This window comes from Copidosoma floridanum, unplaced genomic scaffold (assembly GCF_036245765.1).
Source record: "Copidosoma floridanum isolate Cflo_tuat_1 unplaced genomic scaffold, Cflo_Japanese_pri ptg000004l, whole genome shotgun sequence".
Lineage (NCBI taxonomy): Eukaryota > Metazoa > Arthropoda > Insecta > Hymenoptera > Encyrtidae > Copidosoma > Copidosoma floridanum.
The window spans coordinates 40,154,514-40,174,493 of NW_028321881.1; the positions used below are offsets into that span (position 1 = coordinate 40,154,514).

Sequence of the window (19,980 nt, forward strand, 5' to 3'; positions counted from 1 at the left end):
AAATTACATAGTTAGCAGTTCAAACTATAATGGATGATTTAAAAAAATTCAACCTTGCGAAAGATACCTTGAAAATTTAAAAATTTAACACTTTTTTAATTGCTTCTAATGTTCTTGATTTATAATCAAATTTTTATAAAATATTTAATATTGCTGTACTATTTAATTAAGGATTTTTTTATCAAACGTAACAAACGAAAGAAGTAATTAAAATTTCTTAATAATTTAAATATAAGTAATAAATACGTTTTTAGTTTCGAATAAATCCTGTGAGAGGCTGATAAATAAAGCACTTCTTACTCCCTCGATTTGTGAATAAATTAAAAAAAAAACCCTTGTAAATAACAATGTGTTTGTTGCTCTTTAAGTTTTCCCTCCCATATAACTATAAGCATCAGGAAGACAAATACTCGCGTATTTGTAGTATATATTGAATGAACGTTTATTGCACACAACTAAACGACGCATTTGTATGAATAACAATAACTTTCACACGAGTGCGATGTGGAAGTCGTCTTGTCGGAACTTTTCGCAGAGTAGAAGGGCTTGTTCGCAGAGTTTTATTTCCTCGCCGATAATGGCACTCTGTTGAGTGCGTGTAACTTCGTAGATGTGCTGTATAACGGTAAAGTTGCCCGAGCAAAAGTTTTCCAATGTTGAAAGTTGGACGGCCGGACGCTGGAGTGCAATTTATGGCACTAGGAGTTAGACGTTGAGTTTTCTGATGCTTATGAAATTTAATTCAAATCCGTTGATGAGCAGTACGGTATTATGAAACTTATGTATCAAGTGTTTGTTAACACGACGCCTTAGATTTCAAAGTTTGTCATGCGGATAGTATCATTGTTCTAGTTTAATATTTATTTCTAGAAATTTGCCAACATTTACAGTGTGAAAAAATCTAAATATGTTTAAGGTGAATATCCCAATTATCTATCATTTTTCTTTATATCTTAATATGAATTTTTTCAAACATTAATGAATTGTTCTTGGGGCACTAAACATCATTGTTTTGATACAAATCCAACTTGTTATTCATTGAATATATCTGACGCCTGTAAAAAGAAAAACAAAGTGACCGATAACTGGAACATTTCGTCTGCTTGAATGAGCGATTATTGGGTCATTCACCTTTAACATAACATTAGAAAAATTAATATTTAAAAGTGTTAGTCTATAAACAAATTTTTTTCTACGGAAACAACTAAGTTAAAGAACAGAAAAAAAATTAATAAACCGAACAAGCGATCAGGTAATTAGCTCGATGGGTGCACGCTGGATGAAGAAATAAAATTTTATCGGCCTTATTGTATACATACCCTCGACTCCCTCTTGGAATGAAAAAAAAAAAAAAATTAATAAAACAAAAGAGAAAAATACACTCGATGTACGCGGGAGAAAGAGAAAGAGCTCGCGTTAATCGTCGAAAATAATCAATGAGCTCTGCCCCCACTGTTCCGACACGCCTACCTCAAATCTCCCCCCCATCTGTTTACGAGCTCAAAAAACCTTATAATTAAAGTGGTTCGCGAACGATATAAACAGCCAAAAGGAACAGCAGCAACAAGAACAATAATCACCAGCTGATCATAATTGCAGATCCTTGTCGATATCTTAATAAGGGAGGCGGTACTTCGTTGCGCAATCGGGACATACATATGTTTTGGCGAGCGAAAAAGCAAAGTTTGGCGGATCGTGTAGTATACTTAGTTTTTTTGTTCTTTCTCGAAGATAACCATCTCCTTAGCAGCCCCTCCCGACAAATCAGCCACTTGGTGGAACACGTACAGTGCTTTTCCATTGTGCAATGACGGCGTGGAAAAACAGAGTCTCGACACTCCCACTGTACTGAGTTAGAGCTCCCCTTTTGTTAGTTATGTACATATAAGTAGGTTATGTATATTATTGTATAGCGGAAATTTTGAATCAGTCTACTGTGGGAGAGAAAAGGAAAGTAGTGACGGTGGTTGCTTTACTTTAGTGTAGCTTATTTTAATACAGTAATTACATTTGTTACCACCTAGGCCCTTACGACAAAGGAAATAGGCTTTTCATTAGAGATAATAGGTTATGTGTTAAGCTTATCGACCATTCGTTGTTAGGATATTCTTCTTTGTTTTTTGAAATTCCAAACTAAAAGTGCAATTAGTCAACGTTGTTCATAAAAATATTGAGATGACTTTTGAACATTATGCAAAATGTTATTAGTTACACCGAACACGATCGCTATCTTCAAAAAATTGGGGCCCCTCGAACAGTGACTCCTGAAATCTAGTCCCTTAATAATCGTCGCTTTTCTCAACCCCTTTCTTACCATTTCCTCTTTCGTGAAACTTGGCCCACTTTACCTCTTCGCACGTCTTCAACAAATTGCTCCAAGGAAGATAGACGTACAGAGGTGTGTGTGTATCCACAATCTCTACCGTACAAAAGGCCGGCCGGGACGATTCCTTCATGTCGAGATGAGGAAGGCGAAGCCGAGCTCAGGATCCTTCTAATTAATTACTCCCGGGAGCCACGCGCGCGCTTTTCTCTATGTGTGTGCATGTATATGTCTCTCGTTCGCACTGGTGCTACCGTGCCAGTCCATTACGCGCCCCTGAATCCAATTATCCAGCTTAATGTAACGATCGACCCTTTTACTCCAAGATCGGATTCAAGAGAAACTGAGATGGATTTTTCTTAGAGTGCCAAATGAGACTCTTTTGGTTTGCGAGGAAGGCCTTTTTGGTCTGGGTATGGAATTGTTGTCTTTCTTTTTTTTTGGTACAGTATTTTAAAGATTAGTCGTATCAGAGATGGTTAGAATTGATTTCGCTCCCATGCATGTACGAGGTGAATTTTCGTGAACGTGGCAATTGTTTTTGGTATCTGATTTCAAAAAATTTTTTTTGTTTTGTCACAATTTTCAGCACTCTAATTTTTTGTATATCAAAAGCCGCGGTTGATTGAATACTTAACAGGTTTTTAATAACGATAAATTTTCAATGGATCAGTCGGCAAATTAATCTCGTGGTGGTCAAAAGATCATCAAACAGATGTTGCCCGTTCAAAGAGAGGTATCTTTCTTTAAGACGATATGCCAATTTTGTCGCAGAGTTTTCTTATTTAATTTAAAATTTTTTAAATGTCTTAATTAAAATTTACTTTACTTTTTATTAAAATTATTAAACATTTAATTTTTAAAGTGATAATAATGTTATAAAATTCATAAGTGATTTCGGATGTTATCCACCGTTTATGTAAAATCGATCAAGAAAATTCTTAGGTGTTATTAATCATATACGTATATAAAATTATAATCTTAATAAATTATTTCGTTTAAAATTCAACAATCTTCCAGTTTTTTCAGTATAATGTTTTCTAGAACTATGAGAAAAGGCAAATTTTTTCTTACATACTTTATATGTTAAAATGGGATAAAATTGATTAAAAAAAAGACAATGTATAAAATTAAAATTTTTGAGCGGTATTAATTGAGGAAGGTTTACACCTTTTGCCACGATGTCTCATAGGTTAAAATTAGTGTGAATTAAGTTTTAAAAAGTTCCTTGAAATTGAATAATAAATTTAAGGCAAAAATCATTTCATGGATTTTTGAACAATTTTAATAACCATTGATTTTTCAAAAAATTATTATAGTTTATCGTGAACTATACCTCAGTAATCTAATAAACTTTTACATCACAAAACTGATAAAAAAAATCGATAATTACAACTAGGTGCAAAAGGTTGAGAGTAGCTTTACCGCTACATAGATATATTAAAAAAATATTGAACCATTTAAAAATAGAAATATCGTTAATATGGCACGCGATATGTTGATTTTTCAACGTATGGACCGAAGTTATGTTTTTTGTGTTATAGTCCATTTTTGAAACGATCAATAACAACAAAAACAGGTGTTAAAACATGTAAATTGAAAGTTAAATATCTCGAAAATTGGCATCAAAATTCAATCATGAATTTACGGGGTGTCAATAACTTATACCCCAGTTTTCGTCGTTTTTGTCAGATAGTTGATTTTTGCATGATCTACCTTAAAATTGTTTTTGGACTGAAATGCGTTACTTTTGCTCAAAAAATTTTTATAGGACTATTTTTTTTCGTCCTCATGCTATAAAAAGTGACTAAAAAAAATATATTCAGCATATGTAATGCATTCAATTTTTAGTAAAAAATTAAGGTGGCTTGGGTGATTAGTACCATATCTAGGGTAGGGTGCCATAAGGGCCCCTAAAAAATGAACGCTTTTCGACGGTAAATTTTTCAATAAATATAGTTAATTCGGTAAAACCAAAGTACAAGATCAAGAAATTGCCAGAAAAGTATCGTGACATTATAATTGTGAAAATTGGGAGATGTTGCAAGGAAAGCCGGATAAATATTTCATACTTTCCTTCTGATTTTCTCTTAGGTTAAGTCGTTGACCCTATATTTTTAAGAATTTAATAGATTCTTTGTATAAAATTACACAAGAACTATTTGAAATTTTTGAGGTTATTCAAAGATTTCCGAAGATATATTCGATTTTGTGACCACTGTCCATAAGAGTAGGTGTTCATTAACGTAGGGTGTTAAATTGGTGAATTTTTAGTAGCGATTTGCGAAAAAATGAAGTGGTTGACCTCAGTATTTTGTTATCGCAAATGAATTTGGAATACTTTATTTACATAATTTCAGAATTTCAGAGGTTTTGATCAAGCCGATAAAAATCGGCCAAGCCACCTTAAATTACACGAAAAATTTGAAAAAGCATCTGTGCCCAGGTCTGACCTTTACCTTTCTTTAGATAAAATTATTATTCCACAGATTCTCTACGACACATAATTTGTTCACTTCAATATTAAAATTGACAACCTTCCCAATTGATTATCGTTCAACATGAACGTTTGGGCGTGCTAAAAATTGAAGGATGAATGTGTCGACAATAACGCCAATTATGACACGAATAAAACTTGGTAAAATCTCATATAGTGCACTATCCCGATCTCATTGCAAGCGCATCATATTATTTTTCTTAAAAATGAAAAAAGTTATCGATTTTGTTTTTGGAAAAAATTGTGGATCCCATATATGTATATTTGCTGTAACAACTGGTAAAAAACCACTGTAAAAGTGATTAGCAAAAGACGCCGGACCAGTTCGGCCCAGCGGAGCGTAAGCCAGCACCTACACTTGTCACGCCCCCGTTCGCGTGGCACTGCCCCGCCAGCTGGAATATTCGGTTTCATCGATCATCGATCTACAACAGCTCACCATCTCAAGCCCTCCGCTCCGCGATACTCGCTTGAATGACCGTCGGCTAAGAACGACCGGGGGACAAAACAACGAGTCACGAGCGTATCGAGTCTCCATCGATCTTCTACTCGGGTAAGCTATATAGACGACAAGTTACTCTCGAGCGAGTACAGCCGATCGTCAATCCTCTCACGTTGCCCACCAGCTCCTTCATCCCGTTTATTCCACGCGCGAGTTTTTATTTCAGCGTGGGGCTTTCGGGTGCGATAAGACGCGGGCATTCCGATAAAAAGAGTCTCGAAGCGCGTACGCGCGCCGTGGCTGTGCAGACAAAGGGTCGAGATAAGGGGGCGAATCGTGGGGGAAAAAGAAATGAGAGCTGGCCAGGGTTTTTTTTCCTTTTTGTGAGGAAGCTTGTGTGCACTTTCTCGGAGAAGGCGGGAGCTATTCAATACATCGGTTGAGGAAAGTTCGAACAGAGTCAAAAAATACGGGTACCTCGTTCTTCGGATAGAGAAGCGCTAATCCACTTATGGAAGTTCTGTTTCTACTATGCCGGTCAATAGCGATACTTGTGATTTGGTGTTTGTAAAACGTGGAACAAAAATGTATTAGTTTGTTCAAAAATCAAGAAATTTTTTTTTTTTTTTATAAACCAAATATTAATTTTTATAGCTGTTTTTTTAAGTATATTGTAGAACAAGCGCGGCTACTTTTAACTTAGTGGTATATTTTTCTGTTTTTCTTGTAAAAAAGAAAACAGCCAATAAAATATTAATTTTACTACTAGTAGCATTCTTTAAACTGATAACAGTTGTGGAAATTTCTTAAACTTAAAAGTCTAACGATTGTTGAATTGAAAAAAAATGTAATACTTCTGTCACAATTAAAAAATTACTATGTTTCATAAGACCTGAGTTCAATTCTCTTGTTTTTTTTGGCATAGTTTTCATTTTTGTTTTCTTTACGAAGTGTTCAAACTGACAACATCGGTTTAATGCTACTTTATCACAGTAGGGTACTGGTTAGTGTCAATACTGCCAAGGCTGCAATTTTTTTTAAATATAAAAAGCCCCTTCCACTTACATGTAATATACATATGTATATCTACGAATATACATATTTTCCTGCATTCATACAGGTATCTATTGATGGTTTCCTACATTAATAACTGTTAATAGTTAAAGTTCTTTTATCAAATACATGCTATACATTGTTTTGTTGTTGTCGTTTTAAATATTGTTAAATAAAGTTATGGTATATCACAAATGTGTCACAGATGACAGTACAAATACTACCTTTTTTTCTATAAAATGTTACGTAGCCACAATCTTTTTTTATGAGAATGAAACAAAATTATTCAACTTTTGAAAAAGTACACGCCTACACTAAAATTACCATAAGTCGGTATTACTTAAATTTTCTAACTTCCAAATGCAGATTGGCCTTGATGAGAAATAATATTAATAGTAGCAACAATGGCTACCATCAAACCTTGCATAGTAACGTATACTTAAAATTATAGTAATTTCAACAAAATTTTAGTTGTATTTTTTTTGTTATTGCTTAATGACTGTAGGAAATAGTTAAACTAGGATTTAGAACCCTTTATCTTCTATGTACATGTACAATTTTATTTGCTTAAACCAAGACTACGTACTTGAAAATTTTAAATACTCATTAACGATGTTAAATTAAAATAAATCAATTTTCAAATAAATAAGATGGATAATCTAGGAGCGGGTTAATAATGTAGTGGTACCATGCAGGGTTCAAGCTGTAGTTGGTCTATTTTATCAAATGTGAGAAGTGAAGAAAAAGAGTTTTGACCTCGTACATAATAAAAAAAGTAACTAATACGTAAGAAAATTTATTAGAGTATTATCTGACTTACATTTTTTAAATTTCACAATAAAGGTTATGATAAAAGTAAAAAAATATTTTTTTGTTATTACTATGTTAATTGTTACCGCTAAGTAATTTAATCTTTTATGAAAAAATTATTCTTGAAATAAGGCAAATTAATAACTTTAATACTACAAGTTTGTCATTGAATAATAGGTATAAATGTAATTCATAACTTGAACCTTTTAAGAACAGCACAAAATTAATTATTCTTCAAAGCAATCAGAAGATCTTTCATCAGATGCATCTGTGAGTCCGGGATGCTGTTAAATCCCTCGGTTTTGACCATTTCATCAATTTTGACGATATAGTTAATCGCTGCTTGCTTTAATTTTGAAACTTTATAAGTATCGGCCAGCATGAGGTACCGAAATGCATTACTGTGCGTAAGATTATCCTTGCATGTGTTACCTATCATTTGTTTCAATAGGTCCAGGTCATAGTAATCAGCTGCTTTCAATAAATCTTCAGACATGTTGAGAGCCACACTGTTGTCTAATTTTCCAGAGTATATGTATTTAAGCATTTCTTGTACAACCTCAATTGTAAATTCTTGAATCTCGACTTTATTTTCGATCTTTTCTTTCATCTCTGTTGTAAACGTTTTTTGAAAAACTGAGCTCCGTGAGGCCAAAATTGCCTTGTGAGCTGAGATTTCAAGACACTCATCTTTAGTGCGAGTTACAAGTATCACATCACTGAATTCTCCATTTTCCAGCAGATTTGTTAGATCCACGTCACTGTGTGACGGTGAATTTTTGTCATCAATCTCTATTATTGGTTCAACGATATCCGGAATGAAACAAAAAATTTCTAAATTTTCGAGTACAGTGAACTCAAAAATTGATTGAAATACTTTAAAATTGAATATTAAAACTTTTAAACCAGCTGTCTGTACTATATTATCATTCTTTCTCTCTTGTTTGCATCCCTTTGAGTCAACCATAACGGTCTTGACATTTTCGTTCAATTCATTGTTTGTTAAACAGCATTTATAAAAGTACAAACTTACAATTTTTCTATCATTATCCCATGCTAGTAAGCAATTATTCCGTCCAGCATTGAAACAATCTGACTTTACAGCGTAATATGATAAATCTTTATACCTAGGAATACACCATTTATACCAATGTGGGTTTGTAGATAATCTACACGGCTTGTCTGTTAAGTAATGCTTTAGAGGACTGTCGCTCAAATACATTTTACACAGTTAGATTCAGTTATCACAAAAACTTTTTTAAATATGTTCAATACAAAACATAAGATTTTTTAATTTTCTGTTAGCACTAAGGCTGCAGTCACAAAGTTGGGTGTATTCCGTTATTGTCGCGCGACTCGCAAAGAGAATCGGAACGCTCCGATATTCTCGCGAAAATGAAAGGGAGCGTTCCGAAACCTACGAATGCGAGACTGCGAGATCGCCGCGTGATTGCTTGCGTATGAGTATAAGGGATAAGGGCTCTGTTCGGAAATGATACTTTGGTTAAGTATTAAGTTGGTACCTACCCCCACCCTGGCTTAACTAACTGACCGTGCGTTCGCACATGTAAACAATAGTTAATCAGCTGATCACATTTTGGCGCACTTTAAGCGCTTTTAAGGTTAAAGAGAGGACTTGAAAGCCTCAAAGTGCGCCAAAACGTGACCAGCTGATTAACTATTGTTTACATGTGCGAACGCACGGTCAGTTAGTTAAGCCAGGGTGGGGGTAGGTACCAACCAAAAACTTAACCAACGCATCATTTCCGAACAGAGCCAAGGTATTTTCACTTGTGACGTCATTCCAAGATGGCGCGATCACTGGGTTTTTTTCAAATTTGCACCAAATGTGCAAAACTAGCTGTGAAATTCACGAGGACGTCCCAACTAATGATAATGCGTTTAAAAACTTCAGGTTTTAATAAGCTATCGAATGAGCACTAAATTTTTTACATCTTCACTTGGTAAGCAATGCAAAAAAATGAATGAAATTATCGCGGGCATAAAGTTGATTAGAAAAACATTTTATTTTTTGTGCTTACCATCATCCAGTTATAACGAATTTGAAATATAGTCAATAGAAATTCCCGATGCATTAGAGGAAATTTTTCGTTTGTTTGCCAAAAGTGTAGTTTTAATGAAAATCAGTACAGAAAAAAAAGTACTGCAATCAGGCAGATTGTACCCGTCTACTATACATATATATATGGTTGCAAGCTTCCTCGCCTCCGAGATCATAACAAAGTCCCATAACCTCTGACGAGCTGTTAAAATTGAAGCAGTGTGTGGCAAAAACATGAATAAAAGTTGTTGTATAAGTGGTTGTCACGATAAATCTGCGAAATCTTTTTTTCGTATTCCATCTGTGATTTCTCCGGACAATAAAAAATACAAAAGTATCAGTGCAGAGGAACGAAATGAAATTATTTCTTTATCTATGAAAAGACAACATTATTTCGCAGATTTATCGTGACAACCACTTGTACAACAACTTTTATTCATGTTTTTGCCACACACTGCTTCAATTTTAACAGCTCGTCAGAGGTTATGGGACTTTATTATGATCGCGGAGGCGAGGAAGCTTGCAACCATATATATATATATGTATAGTAGACGGGTACAATCCGCCTGATTGCAGTACTTTTTTTTCTGTACTGATTTTCATTAAAACTACACTTTTGGCAAACAAACGAAAAATTTCCTCTAAAGCATCGGGAATCGCTATTGACTATATTTCAAATTCGTTATAACTGGATGATGGTAAGCACAAAAAATAAAATGTTTTTCTAATCAACTTTATGCCCGCGATAATTTCATTCATTTTTTTGCATTGCTTACCAAGTGAAGATGTAAAAAATTTAGTGCTCATTCGATAGCTTATTAAAACCTGAAGTTTTTAAACGCATTATCATTAGTTGGGACGTCCTCGTGAATTTCACAGCTAGTTTTGCACATTTGGTGCAAATTTGAAAAAAACCCAGTGATCGCGCCATCTTGGAATGACGTCACAAGTGAAAATACCTTATAGTCGGTCACGTCGAACGATAGCTGGCGCTGCGCATCATCAAACATATACTTAATGTACGCAACTGTGGGGTTTTGCATTCGTTACGTAAATGATTCGAAGCGAATTGCATCTTGGTCTCGTAATTCTCGACTTGACCTTTTTCTTTTAGTATTTTTTTTGTAATTTAACCATACGTATTAAAATTAGTAATCCCGTGTGAAAATTTAATATTAAAAAAAAAAACAACAATGAATCGGATTCGAAAAATTAGGACAAATGCCATTATATGTATTAACCACTTATTAGAATCCTCCGAAGATTCTTCAAGTGAAGAGGAGGATATTGTAGTGTCGCTTCTTGCAGTTCAAAGAAGTAAAATAAAGAGAATTAAGATTTGTATTTATAATTACATCAATGTAATCGATCAGTACAGCGATGAAGGTTTATGTAAAAATTTTCGACCGAATCGAACCACTTATAATTTTCTCCTGGAACTAATTGAAATCAAGTTGACAAATACATCTAGGAGAATACACGGGAACAGAACAAAAAGAAAGATTTTGTCGAGAATTACGAGACCAAGATGCAATTCGCTTCGAATCATATACGTAACGAATGCAAAACCCCACAGTTGCGTACATTAAGTATATGTTTGATGATGCGCAGCGCCAGCTATCGTTCGACGTGACCGACTATACTCATACGCAAGCAATCACGCGGCGATCTCGCAGTCTCGCATTCGTAGGTTTCGGGACGCTCCCTTTTATTTTCGCGAGAATATCGGAGCGTTCCGATTCTCTTTGGGAGTCGCGCGACAATAACGGAATACACCCGTTACATGGAGTGCAATAGGGCGTGCAGGAAGGATAGAATTGTCCCTAAGGCCGCGGTCACATGGAGAGCGTAACAATTTGAGCCCATAAGAGTGAGAGAGAGGTAAAATACGCGCACCTCTCTCTCACTCTCATGGGCTCAAATGGTTACGCGGTATTCGCTACGTGCACAAGCTGAAAAAGCGATCGCAGCAACACCTGTGCTAATATGTGAAACTAAGCGATAGGTTTGTCTTCTGCTAGCAGACTGCTAAGCATTACTATCATCAGAAAGTTATGTGTTTATACATCGACAACCATTCTAAGGGTTAAATTTTTAATAAAATTATGAGTAGTATGTACACATTTTACTCATGCATGTTCATTTTAAAAACGCAATGAAATACATCGTATACTGTGTATTTCTTAGAGTTTTTAGCTGGGGCCCGATTCTCTAAGCGTATCATATGAACGTGTGTACATACTGTGTGAACACGCCGGTATAGGGCTAACGGAGCTCTCTGATTGGTCAGAGGAGGTCTGTGTTAACTACATTGCAAACTAACAAAACGTATCACGTATCACACAGTACACGGACTTGTGTTGAAGTAATAATCAAGCGCTTTTAGTGCTTGTAGTACAAATTTTGTCTTTAGTTATTTACATAGGATTGTACCACTTGAGACATTGTATTAATTCGTGATATAATAAACACAGAACATTTCGTGTATCTATCGAGGTACTGTGTTCCTACGTTCCCATAGGTATCAAGCACATATCGCGAATATTGCCTTCTGCTGTGCCAGACCAATAGTTCTCGTTTTTCCCTAGGATGGCGCTGCTTCAAAATTGTGCACGTAGCGGACGTAGCGAATACGCAGCGTTGGGTTAGGCGGATTCAATATCGGAACTTTTTCCCTAGATCGTATATATAGCTATACGATCTAGGGAGAATGTTCCGTCGAGCAGACAGCACAGCAGTGAAGGGGCATTGCCAAAGACACGCGGAAATTCAAAATTGTAATATTAAGGACGTTCGGTAGTGATTGAATTTTCCAACGAATTTTTCTGAAATTTTGACCAGACGTTTTTATTGTTGTTACAATAAACCAGTCAAAATTTAAAGAGGTTCCTCTGTTTCGTTTTCGAGATATTGAATTTCAAAGTTAAGTCATTTTAACACTGTCGCTTATGGGAGAACTGACTAAATCACAGTTTTAAGCAAATTGGGCCAGTGAATTTGGCCAATTTTTTTATATGTTACAGATAATGTTATTAATTTGATGTATACCAAGTTTTGCGACGATCGTCTGATTCGTTTATAAATAAAAAATTAAATAAAAGCTCGACCGAAACGCAACGGCAACGTCGCAAGTGGCGGGAAATTCAAAATGTTCCAGGATGTTGATCAGTAAATATCTCAATATTATTGTAGATATTTATGCATTCACGCATAAAATACAAGCTTACGTGTGTGCGTGAGTGTATGTACAGAACGCCCACCCCTTCCCATAAAAAACAATAAATGTTAATAACACGCTATTTTTTTTTTTTTTTTAATTTCAAATTTATTATTTCTTCTTAAGATAGAATTTTTTTGCACATTACAAAATCACATGCTCATAGTTTGAATCACTCATCTTAGAAATCATCCTACTTATCTGACATCCCATGCTGTATGAGACTTGTCAAGTCATTTAAAAATTCAAGTATTTTATTTACACTGGTAGCTCTTTTGATTAAAGGGCTTTGCCCATTTATTAGAAACGATCTTAAACCATCATTACCTTCCATAAATTTATCAACAATAATATTAAAATCTACTTTATTTTGACTTAGATTTTTAATCACTGTTTTGGGAATGATAGACGACATGGGGGAAAAAGTTGGCGAATACATTTTTTCATCAGAAATTCTTTGAATTTTCGCAAGAACATCTTTTACGGAAAACACGTTCGTTGAAATATCATCCCATGAAAGATATGTAGCGGTTAATTACTTACAGCTTTATCACAAAAACATTGATACACGAGCGCTGTCGTAACCGACGCAGCACGCAGCAGACGAGCAGACAGTGTAGAGTGTGCAGAGACACCTGATGCGTGTACATGAACACTCACACATTTAAGACCCGTACGACGTTGCCAAATCTTCATTCATCGCTGGTTTCCCCTCACCGCGCAAATGTTTCCCCCCGCTAACACTACCAAACGTCCTTAATAACACAAGCGCCTATCACCCAATGACCCGGGGCGCTAACTGGCAACTCAGTTAAATGAATAATTATTAATAAATAACACAAGCGCCTATCACTCAGTGACTTGGAGCGCTTACTGGCCACTCTTTTAAATAATTAATTATTAAAATAACACAAGCGCCTATCACCTTATGACCCGGGGTGCTTACTGGCTACTATTGAATAATAAATTATCAAGGAATTACAAGAGCGCCATTTAAAAAGATCTTTGTCGTACTAGATAGGCAATCAAAATTGTGATATGTTTACATATGTTATCGATCAAGTTTTTATTATTTAATAGTGTTACAAATAAGTGTCCTGGATCATCAGGAAAAAGGTGCTTGACATATTTATTAATAATTATTTATTTACTAGATTTGCAATTAGCACCCCAGGTTATACGGTGATAAGTGCTTGTGTTATTAAAAATTATTTATTTAACAGAGTGGCCAGTAAGCGCCCTGGGTCATTGGGTGATAGGCGCTTATGTTATTAATAATTATTAATTTAAAAGAGTGGCCGGATAGCGCCCCGGGTCATTGGGTGATAGGCGCTTGTGTTATTAATATTACAATTTTGAATTTCCGCGTGTCTTTGGCAATGCCCCTTCACTGCTGTGCTGTCTGCTCGACGGAACATTCTCCCTAGATCGTATAGCTATATATACGATCTAGGGAAAAAGTTCCGATATTGAATCCGCCTAACCCAACGCTGCGAATACGCGTTACGCTCTCCATGTGCCCGCGGCCTTACACGATACGCGATCGAGGCTTTTACGCCTTTTCTATGTGACCACAAACACAAAGTGGCGTATACCTAACCTTCCTTACTTTTACGCGATACGCTATTCGCTTCGCTTTACGCGGTTCCATGTGCCCGACGCCCGAGCCCTTAGAATCTGAGGCCGAACCACCGAACCAAAAAGAATTGTGATGTCTCCTAAAAGCTTGTGTACGATCATAGGCGCTGGGCGCTGATAAGTATGTATACATCAGCGATAGTTCACAGCTTGGCCGGCGGTGGCGCTGATAAAGAAGCGCTCTGAAGGTTGCGGACTGTACTGCGGTCGGCAGCAAATTTTTGACCATCGAGGCCAACGCTGCGCATATCACCCGACAACTCGGGACCTGGGGCACTTACTGACCACTCTATGAATTAATAAGATGTCAATTAATAACACAAGTGCCTATCACCCGGTGACCCGTGGCGCTTGCTGGCCACTCTATGAGTTAATAAAATGTTGATTGATAATAAAAGCCCCTGTCACCCATGACCTGAGGCGTTTACTGGCCACTCTATGGATTGATAAAATGGTTATTAATAACCCAAGGACCAACTTAACTATGCCAAAAGTCGCAAGAAGTCGAATTGGAAGAAAGACTTTAAATATGTCAAATGAATACAATTTTAGGTGTCAAGAAAATCACACTGAACATTTATCGAGATAAAAGCAACATCAAAATCAACAAATAAAGAATTTATTAAGTAAGAGACCAACTTTTCACTATAACCCTTATAGTAGAATGTACAGATTAAGCTCCAGGACTTTTTTTTGCTGTGGTAATAAAGTTGAGAAATAGGAGGAAAATTTTTTTTCTAATTATATATTTTTTGTGAGTTTTAAATTTTTACAGCTTGAAAAAATACTCCTGTTCATAGATTATATGGTAGAAACTGCAAATCAACGGCCTCTTAGGGCCAACGATTATTTTATGGCATAAGGAAAGCACGGTACTTTTCAGCATTATTAAATTTTTTCCTTACACCTCCACCGAAAGATCTAGTCCTGGCGCTAGGAGGGGTTGAGCATGCAATTTTAGATCCCTTCAAGTACCTAACGAATTTGTATGTTTTCGGGGTCGCTGATTCTGAATTTCGAGGGTACCAGGCCCAATTCTGGTCCCATTTCAAGCTAGGGCCCATTTTTGGCCCAAAATCGCTGTTTTTCGACTATTCACGGCAAAATTTTTAATTTTTGCCTTCAAAACATTGTTTACATCAATAAAATGTTTTCTAAAATAGTTTTGTTATTTCTTACTTTTTTCCCTGCAAAAAAAACCGTACCAATAGGCCTTCTACTTCATCGCGATGCGTTATACACATAAGCTAAATACTTATTTTTAGAAATAGATTGATTATTAATAAGTTCATACTTTTTGAAAATATTTATTCTCTCAAAGTAATACTTATATAAATTATTACTAAAAAGTTGATTTTATTGGTAAAAAAAAGCTTTATTAATTGTTGAAAAAGTAAATAAAAAACGCGAACAATTTTTTCAAACAATTAAAATATAAAATTTAAGATACTTAGACAACAATTTGTTTTGAAACAAAAGTCTTTTAATGATCCAACAAAATAAAATGGCTCAGAAAATAATAGAATTAGCAAAAGAGCGAAATTTTAGTTTACGTCAATTATTTACGTTCGTAGAGTATGCTACATACAGAGCTCTCCAAATATGCAGTCTTATCGATTGACTTGTTAGTGGGAGTTCATGAATAGAAACTATATTAGTAAAGTAATACATCCAATATCTCAAATCGTCAAACGTTGTACATACATTATTCTTTTTAATAACTTGTAAAAGATATTGTTCAGCTTTATAGACGGATAAATTTATTTCCAAATCAGATACACCTACAAAAAAAATTTTAAGATCATTTTAAAATGCAAAACAGTTCTTAAATTTAAATGCATTATTTAAATACGTAAATGATAAAAAACCTTGAGCAAAAGTGGTGAGAAACATTTCAGGGTGAGCTTGTAAAGCACCATATTTGGTGCCAACTTTGCTGGTATAATCCGCACCAGTGAGATGATGCAAAGCTGGAAGTACGGAGCACAATTCATATCCGACTTTTTTAGCCAAAGTATAAAGGGGTAAAAATCTTTTTTTTGCAGCGGCACCCACACGAATCCAAAGTTCCTAACATAAACATGTATTTATACGTGTAGAGTGTATAACAAAAAATGAAAAATTTTGAAAATGAAAATATTTTTACCTGAAAACCTTTTTCTTCGAATTTCGTCCAATAGTATAACAATAGAACAACCACATCTGTATCTGATAATAAAACTAATATTTTGCGATTTCCATCTGTGCATGTTTGGTATACATGAAAAATAATTTTAAAATCAGCTTCTTCGACACCGTATCTTTGTAATGATTGTAATTAATGAGAGTCCTTTGTAAGATCGCTTTTGTTTTTTTCTTTTTTTATACTACCACTTTCAGTAAACAAATAATTATTTGGTATTAACTCGAACGTAAATAATTGACGTAAACTAAAATTTCGCTCTTTTGCTAATTGTATTACTTTCTGAGCCATTTTATTTTGTTGGATCATTGAAAGACTTTTGTTTCGAAACAAATTGTTGTCTGCGTATCTTAAATTTTATATTTTAATTGTATGAAAAAATTGTACGCGTTTTTTATTTACTTTTTCAACAATAAATAAAGTTTTTTTTTACCAAAAAAATAAACTTCTTAGTAATAATTTATATAAGTATTACTTTGAGAGAATAAATATTTTCAAAAAGTACGAACAAATTAATAATCTATTTCTAAAAATAAGTATTTAGCTTATGTGTATAACGCATCGCGATGAAGTAGAAGGCCTATTGGTACGGTTTTTTTTGCAGGGAAAAAAGTAAGAAATAACAAAACTATTTTAGAAAACATTTTATTGATGTAAACAATGTTTTGAAGGCAAAAATTAAAAATTTTGCCGTGAATAGTCGAAAAACAGCGATTTTGGGCCAAAAATGGGCCCTAGCTTGAAATGGGACCAGAATTGGGCCTGGTACCCTCGAAATTCAGAATCAGCGACCCCAAAAACATACAAATACGTTAGGTACTTGAGGGGATCTAAAATTGCATGCTCAACCCCTCCTAGCGCCAGGACTATTCGTTCCATCTGACCCGATTTTGAGCTAGACAAAGCCTCATATCAGTCCTGCCATATGTGCGCAGAACGAAGTGCGCAGATATATATAGTTATATATTCAGCACCGAGAAGCAGCAGTAGTTATACAATACATATATATACATATATATATATATATATATACACACACACACACATATATATATATATATATATATATATATATATATATATATATATATATATATATATATATATATATATATATATATATATATATATATATATATATATATATATATATATATATATATATATATATATATATGTTGGGATCAGCTGAGCGTGTCCCGGCGCTCGAGGAAGTTGAAGGCGAGGGAAGGCGCTTAATGATTCTCACTCACGTGTAAGGTATAAATGGCGCTTTATTAGCATACAAAGAAAATAGGTAAATGATACGGCGAGGTGTCGAGAGCTGTGACGGCAGCGGAGGCTGCGAGCGTGAGCGTGCGCGAATGCGGCTCATGCGAGGGTCGAGCTCGGACTGGTCTCGCGCCACACTAGGTAGCTGCTTGGTGGCTAGAGAAGGCGGCGGCAGCGCCGCTCGGCGTGGACAGCGCGAAGACCTCGCGTGGCTTCAGCTGCTGCTTGCGTCGACCGCCTGTGTGTGCCTTGACGATGGTCGAAGGCGCCACAACCACTCCCTCCCCAGAGAGGTCCGTGGGTAACGGGCCGAATGATACCTTCTTCTTAGGGGGGGCGTCTTTGGGGGCTGTCCCAGGAGTCGCCGCGGGGGGCTTTGGTGCCGGCGAAGAGTCCGCAGGAGGCGCGTTGGGAGGGTTGGTTGGCTGGCTCCCTAAGGAGGAAGAGTCAGTGGCCTCGACGTAGGCCGGCTTTAGGGCGTCCGTGGAGACCGTGCGATGAGAGCCGTTGACGTTAATGACGTAGGTCTTGTCATCGACCCGGCGAATGACCCGGTGAGGGCCCGTGTACGGAGGCTGGAGGGGCTTGCGGATGGCGTCAACCCTCTTGAAAACGTGGGAGCACGTCCGCAAGTCCTTGAAGAAGAACGGGGTGTTCTCAGCTGCGTGTCTCGAAGCCGGCGCAGCCTTGATGGACTGGGCGAGTCGGCGGAGACCTTCTACGAAGGTGGCAGGGCTTGCGACGGGCTGGCTCTCCGTAGCGAAGAAGTCCCCGGGCACTCTGAGCGTAGTGCCGTAGAGCATCTCGGCCGGAGAGGCTTGCAGGTCCTCCTTGTAGGCGGTTCGGAGCCCCAGAAGGACCAACGGTAGTCGGTCAGGCCATGGGGTCCCGGGGTCGCACATGAGGGCGGCCTTGATGGTGCGGTGGGTCCGTTCCACCATGCCGTTGGACTGTGGGTGGTATGGCGTGGTGTGCACCCTTTTGGCGCCGAGGAGCTTTGTGAGCTCCGAGAACAGGGCGGACTCGAACTGGGCGCCTTGGTCCGTTGTTATCGTGAGTGGCGTGCCGTAGAGGCTAACCCACCTGTCGACGAGAGCCTTGGCGATGGTTGATGCCTGTTGGTCGGGCAGGGGGATGGCTTCTGGCCATCGGGTGAACCGGTCGATGATGGTCAGGCAGTAGGTATAACCCTGACACGGAGGCAGCTTGATGATGTCGATGTGGAGATGCTGGAAGCGCTCCTCGGGAACCTCAAAGGAGCCTAGGGCGGACCTGTTGTGCCGGTGGATCTTGGACCGCTGGCAGGGCTCGCATGTGCGCGCCCAACGGCTAACTTCCTTACGCATGCCTGGCCAGACATACTTGGAAGCGACAAGACGGGTCGTGGCCTTTACGCTCGGGTGAGCGAGACCATGGAGAAGCTCGAATGCTGTGCGTCGAAGAGCCCGTGGGAGATAAGGCCGGACGACTCCCATGGACGTGTCGCAGAGGACGGAGCAGTCGTCGATCGAGAGGGTCTGCAGGTTGAGACTCGAGGGAGTAGAGACATGTTCGGCTTCCTGGTCCTCGGCCTGAGCTTCGGCGATGATCTTCGCGCTGAGTTGGGCAGGCATGGAGATGGTGGCGACGCGTGAGAGAGCGTCGGCCACCACGTTATCGTCGCCCTTCACGTGGACTAGACTCGTGTTGAACTGGAGTATGAAATCTAGCTGACGGGCTTGCCTGGGCGAGGCCTTGTCCGAGCGCTGCGCCGCTGCGAAGACCAAGGGCTTATGGTCGGTGAAGATCGTGAAGGACCTGCCTTCGAGGATTCGCTGCAGGTTTTTCAGGGCTGCGTAGATGGCCAGAAGCTCTCGATCGTAGGTGCTGTAGCGTTTCTCGGTGTTGTCGAGCTTTCTAGAAAAGAAAGCAAGGGGAGCCCATGTGCCCTTGGAGTCCTGCTGCTCGAGGACTGCTCCGATTGCCGTGTCGGAAGCGTCCGTGCGAAGGGCCAGCGGAGCGTCGGGTCGCAGGAACGTCGTTGTCGTGGCATCAGCGATGGCTTGCTTACTGCGAGCAAACGCAGCTTCTGCATCCAGCGTCCAGGTCAACTCAACCTTCTTTTTCCTGGGCGGCAGGCCCTGGAGAAGATCGTTGAGTGGCGCTAAGATGTTGGCTGCCCCAGGGACACAGCGGCGGTAATAGTTGAAGAGTCCCATGTACCGACGCAGCTCGGTGGAGGTCTGCGGGCGCGGAAACTCTTTGATGGCCTCGACCTTGAGCGGCGGAGGTTTGAAGCCATGGCTGGATACCGTCCAGCCGAGATAGGTGACCTCGGTCTGCCCCAAGACACACTTGTCTGGGTTGATGCGGAGCCCAGCGGAGCGCAGGGACTCGAAGAGGCGACGGAGGTGCACCAGGTGTGACTCGTTGTCCTCGGAGGCGACGATGATATCGTCTAGGTAGGCCCTAGCAAAGGGCAGGTCCCGGAGAAGATGGTCCATC

At 38.1% G+C, this 19,980-nt stretch overlaps 3 protein-coding genes across 3 annotated transcripts in view; 1 reads left to right on the forward strand and 2 right to left on the reverse strand.

The window, feature by feature from the left end:
- The window catches only part of Cad99C (cadherin 99C), a 376,725-nt gene that overhangs the window by 177,577 nt on the left and 179,168 nt on the right, over positions 1-19,980 (forward strand). The gene's annotated exons all lie outside the window — the stretch shown is intronic.
- On the reverse strand, positions 7,234-8,092 carry LOC106644736 (speckle-type POZ protein-like). Its single transcript, XM_089598034.1, has one exon. The coding sequence runs from the start codon at positions 8,090-8,092 to the stop codon at positions 7,349-7,351; it is 744 nt and encodes a 247-aa protein (XP_089454160.1). The 3' UTR covers positions 7,234-7,348.
- Positions 15,597-17,599, reverse strand: LOC149375861 (uncharacterized). The gene is made up of 4 exons (XM_089598035.1): positions 17,533-17,599; positions 16,189-16,283; positions 15,911-16,112; positions 15,597-15,823 (listed from the first exon to the last, which is right to left on the reverse strand). The coding sequence occupies exons 1-4, from the start codon at positions 17,597-17,599 to the stop codon at positions 15,597-15,599; spliced, it is 591 nt and encodes a 196-aa protein (XP_089454161.1).

Coding starts and splice junctions, on each gene's coding strand:
- LOC106644736 (XM_089598034.1), bottom strand. CDS start 8,092: ATGGTTGACTCAAAGGGATGCAAACAAGAGAGAAAGAATGATAATATA.
- LOC149375861 (XM_089598035.1), bottom strand. CDS start 17,599: ATGAGCCGCATTCGCGCACGCTCACGCTCGCAGCCTCCGCTGCCGTCA. Junction 16,284..17,532: donor ACAGCTCTCGACACCTCGCC/GTATCATTTACC, acceptor AAACATGCACAG/ATGGAAATCGCAAAATATTA. Junction 15,824..15,910: donor TCTCACCACTTTTGCTCAAG/GTTTTTTATCAT, acceptor TTTTTTTTGTAG/GTGTATCTGATTTGGAAATA.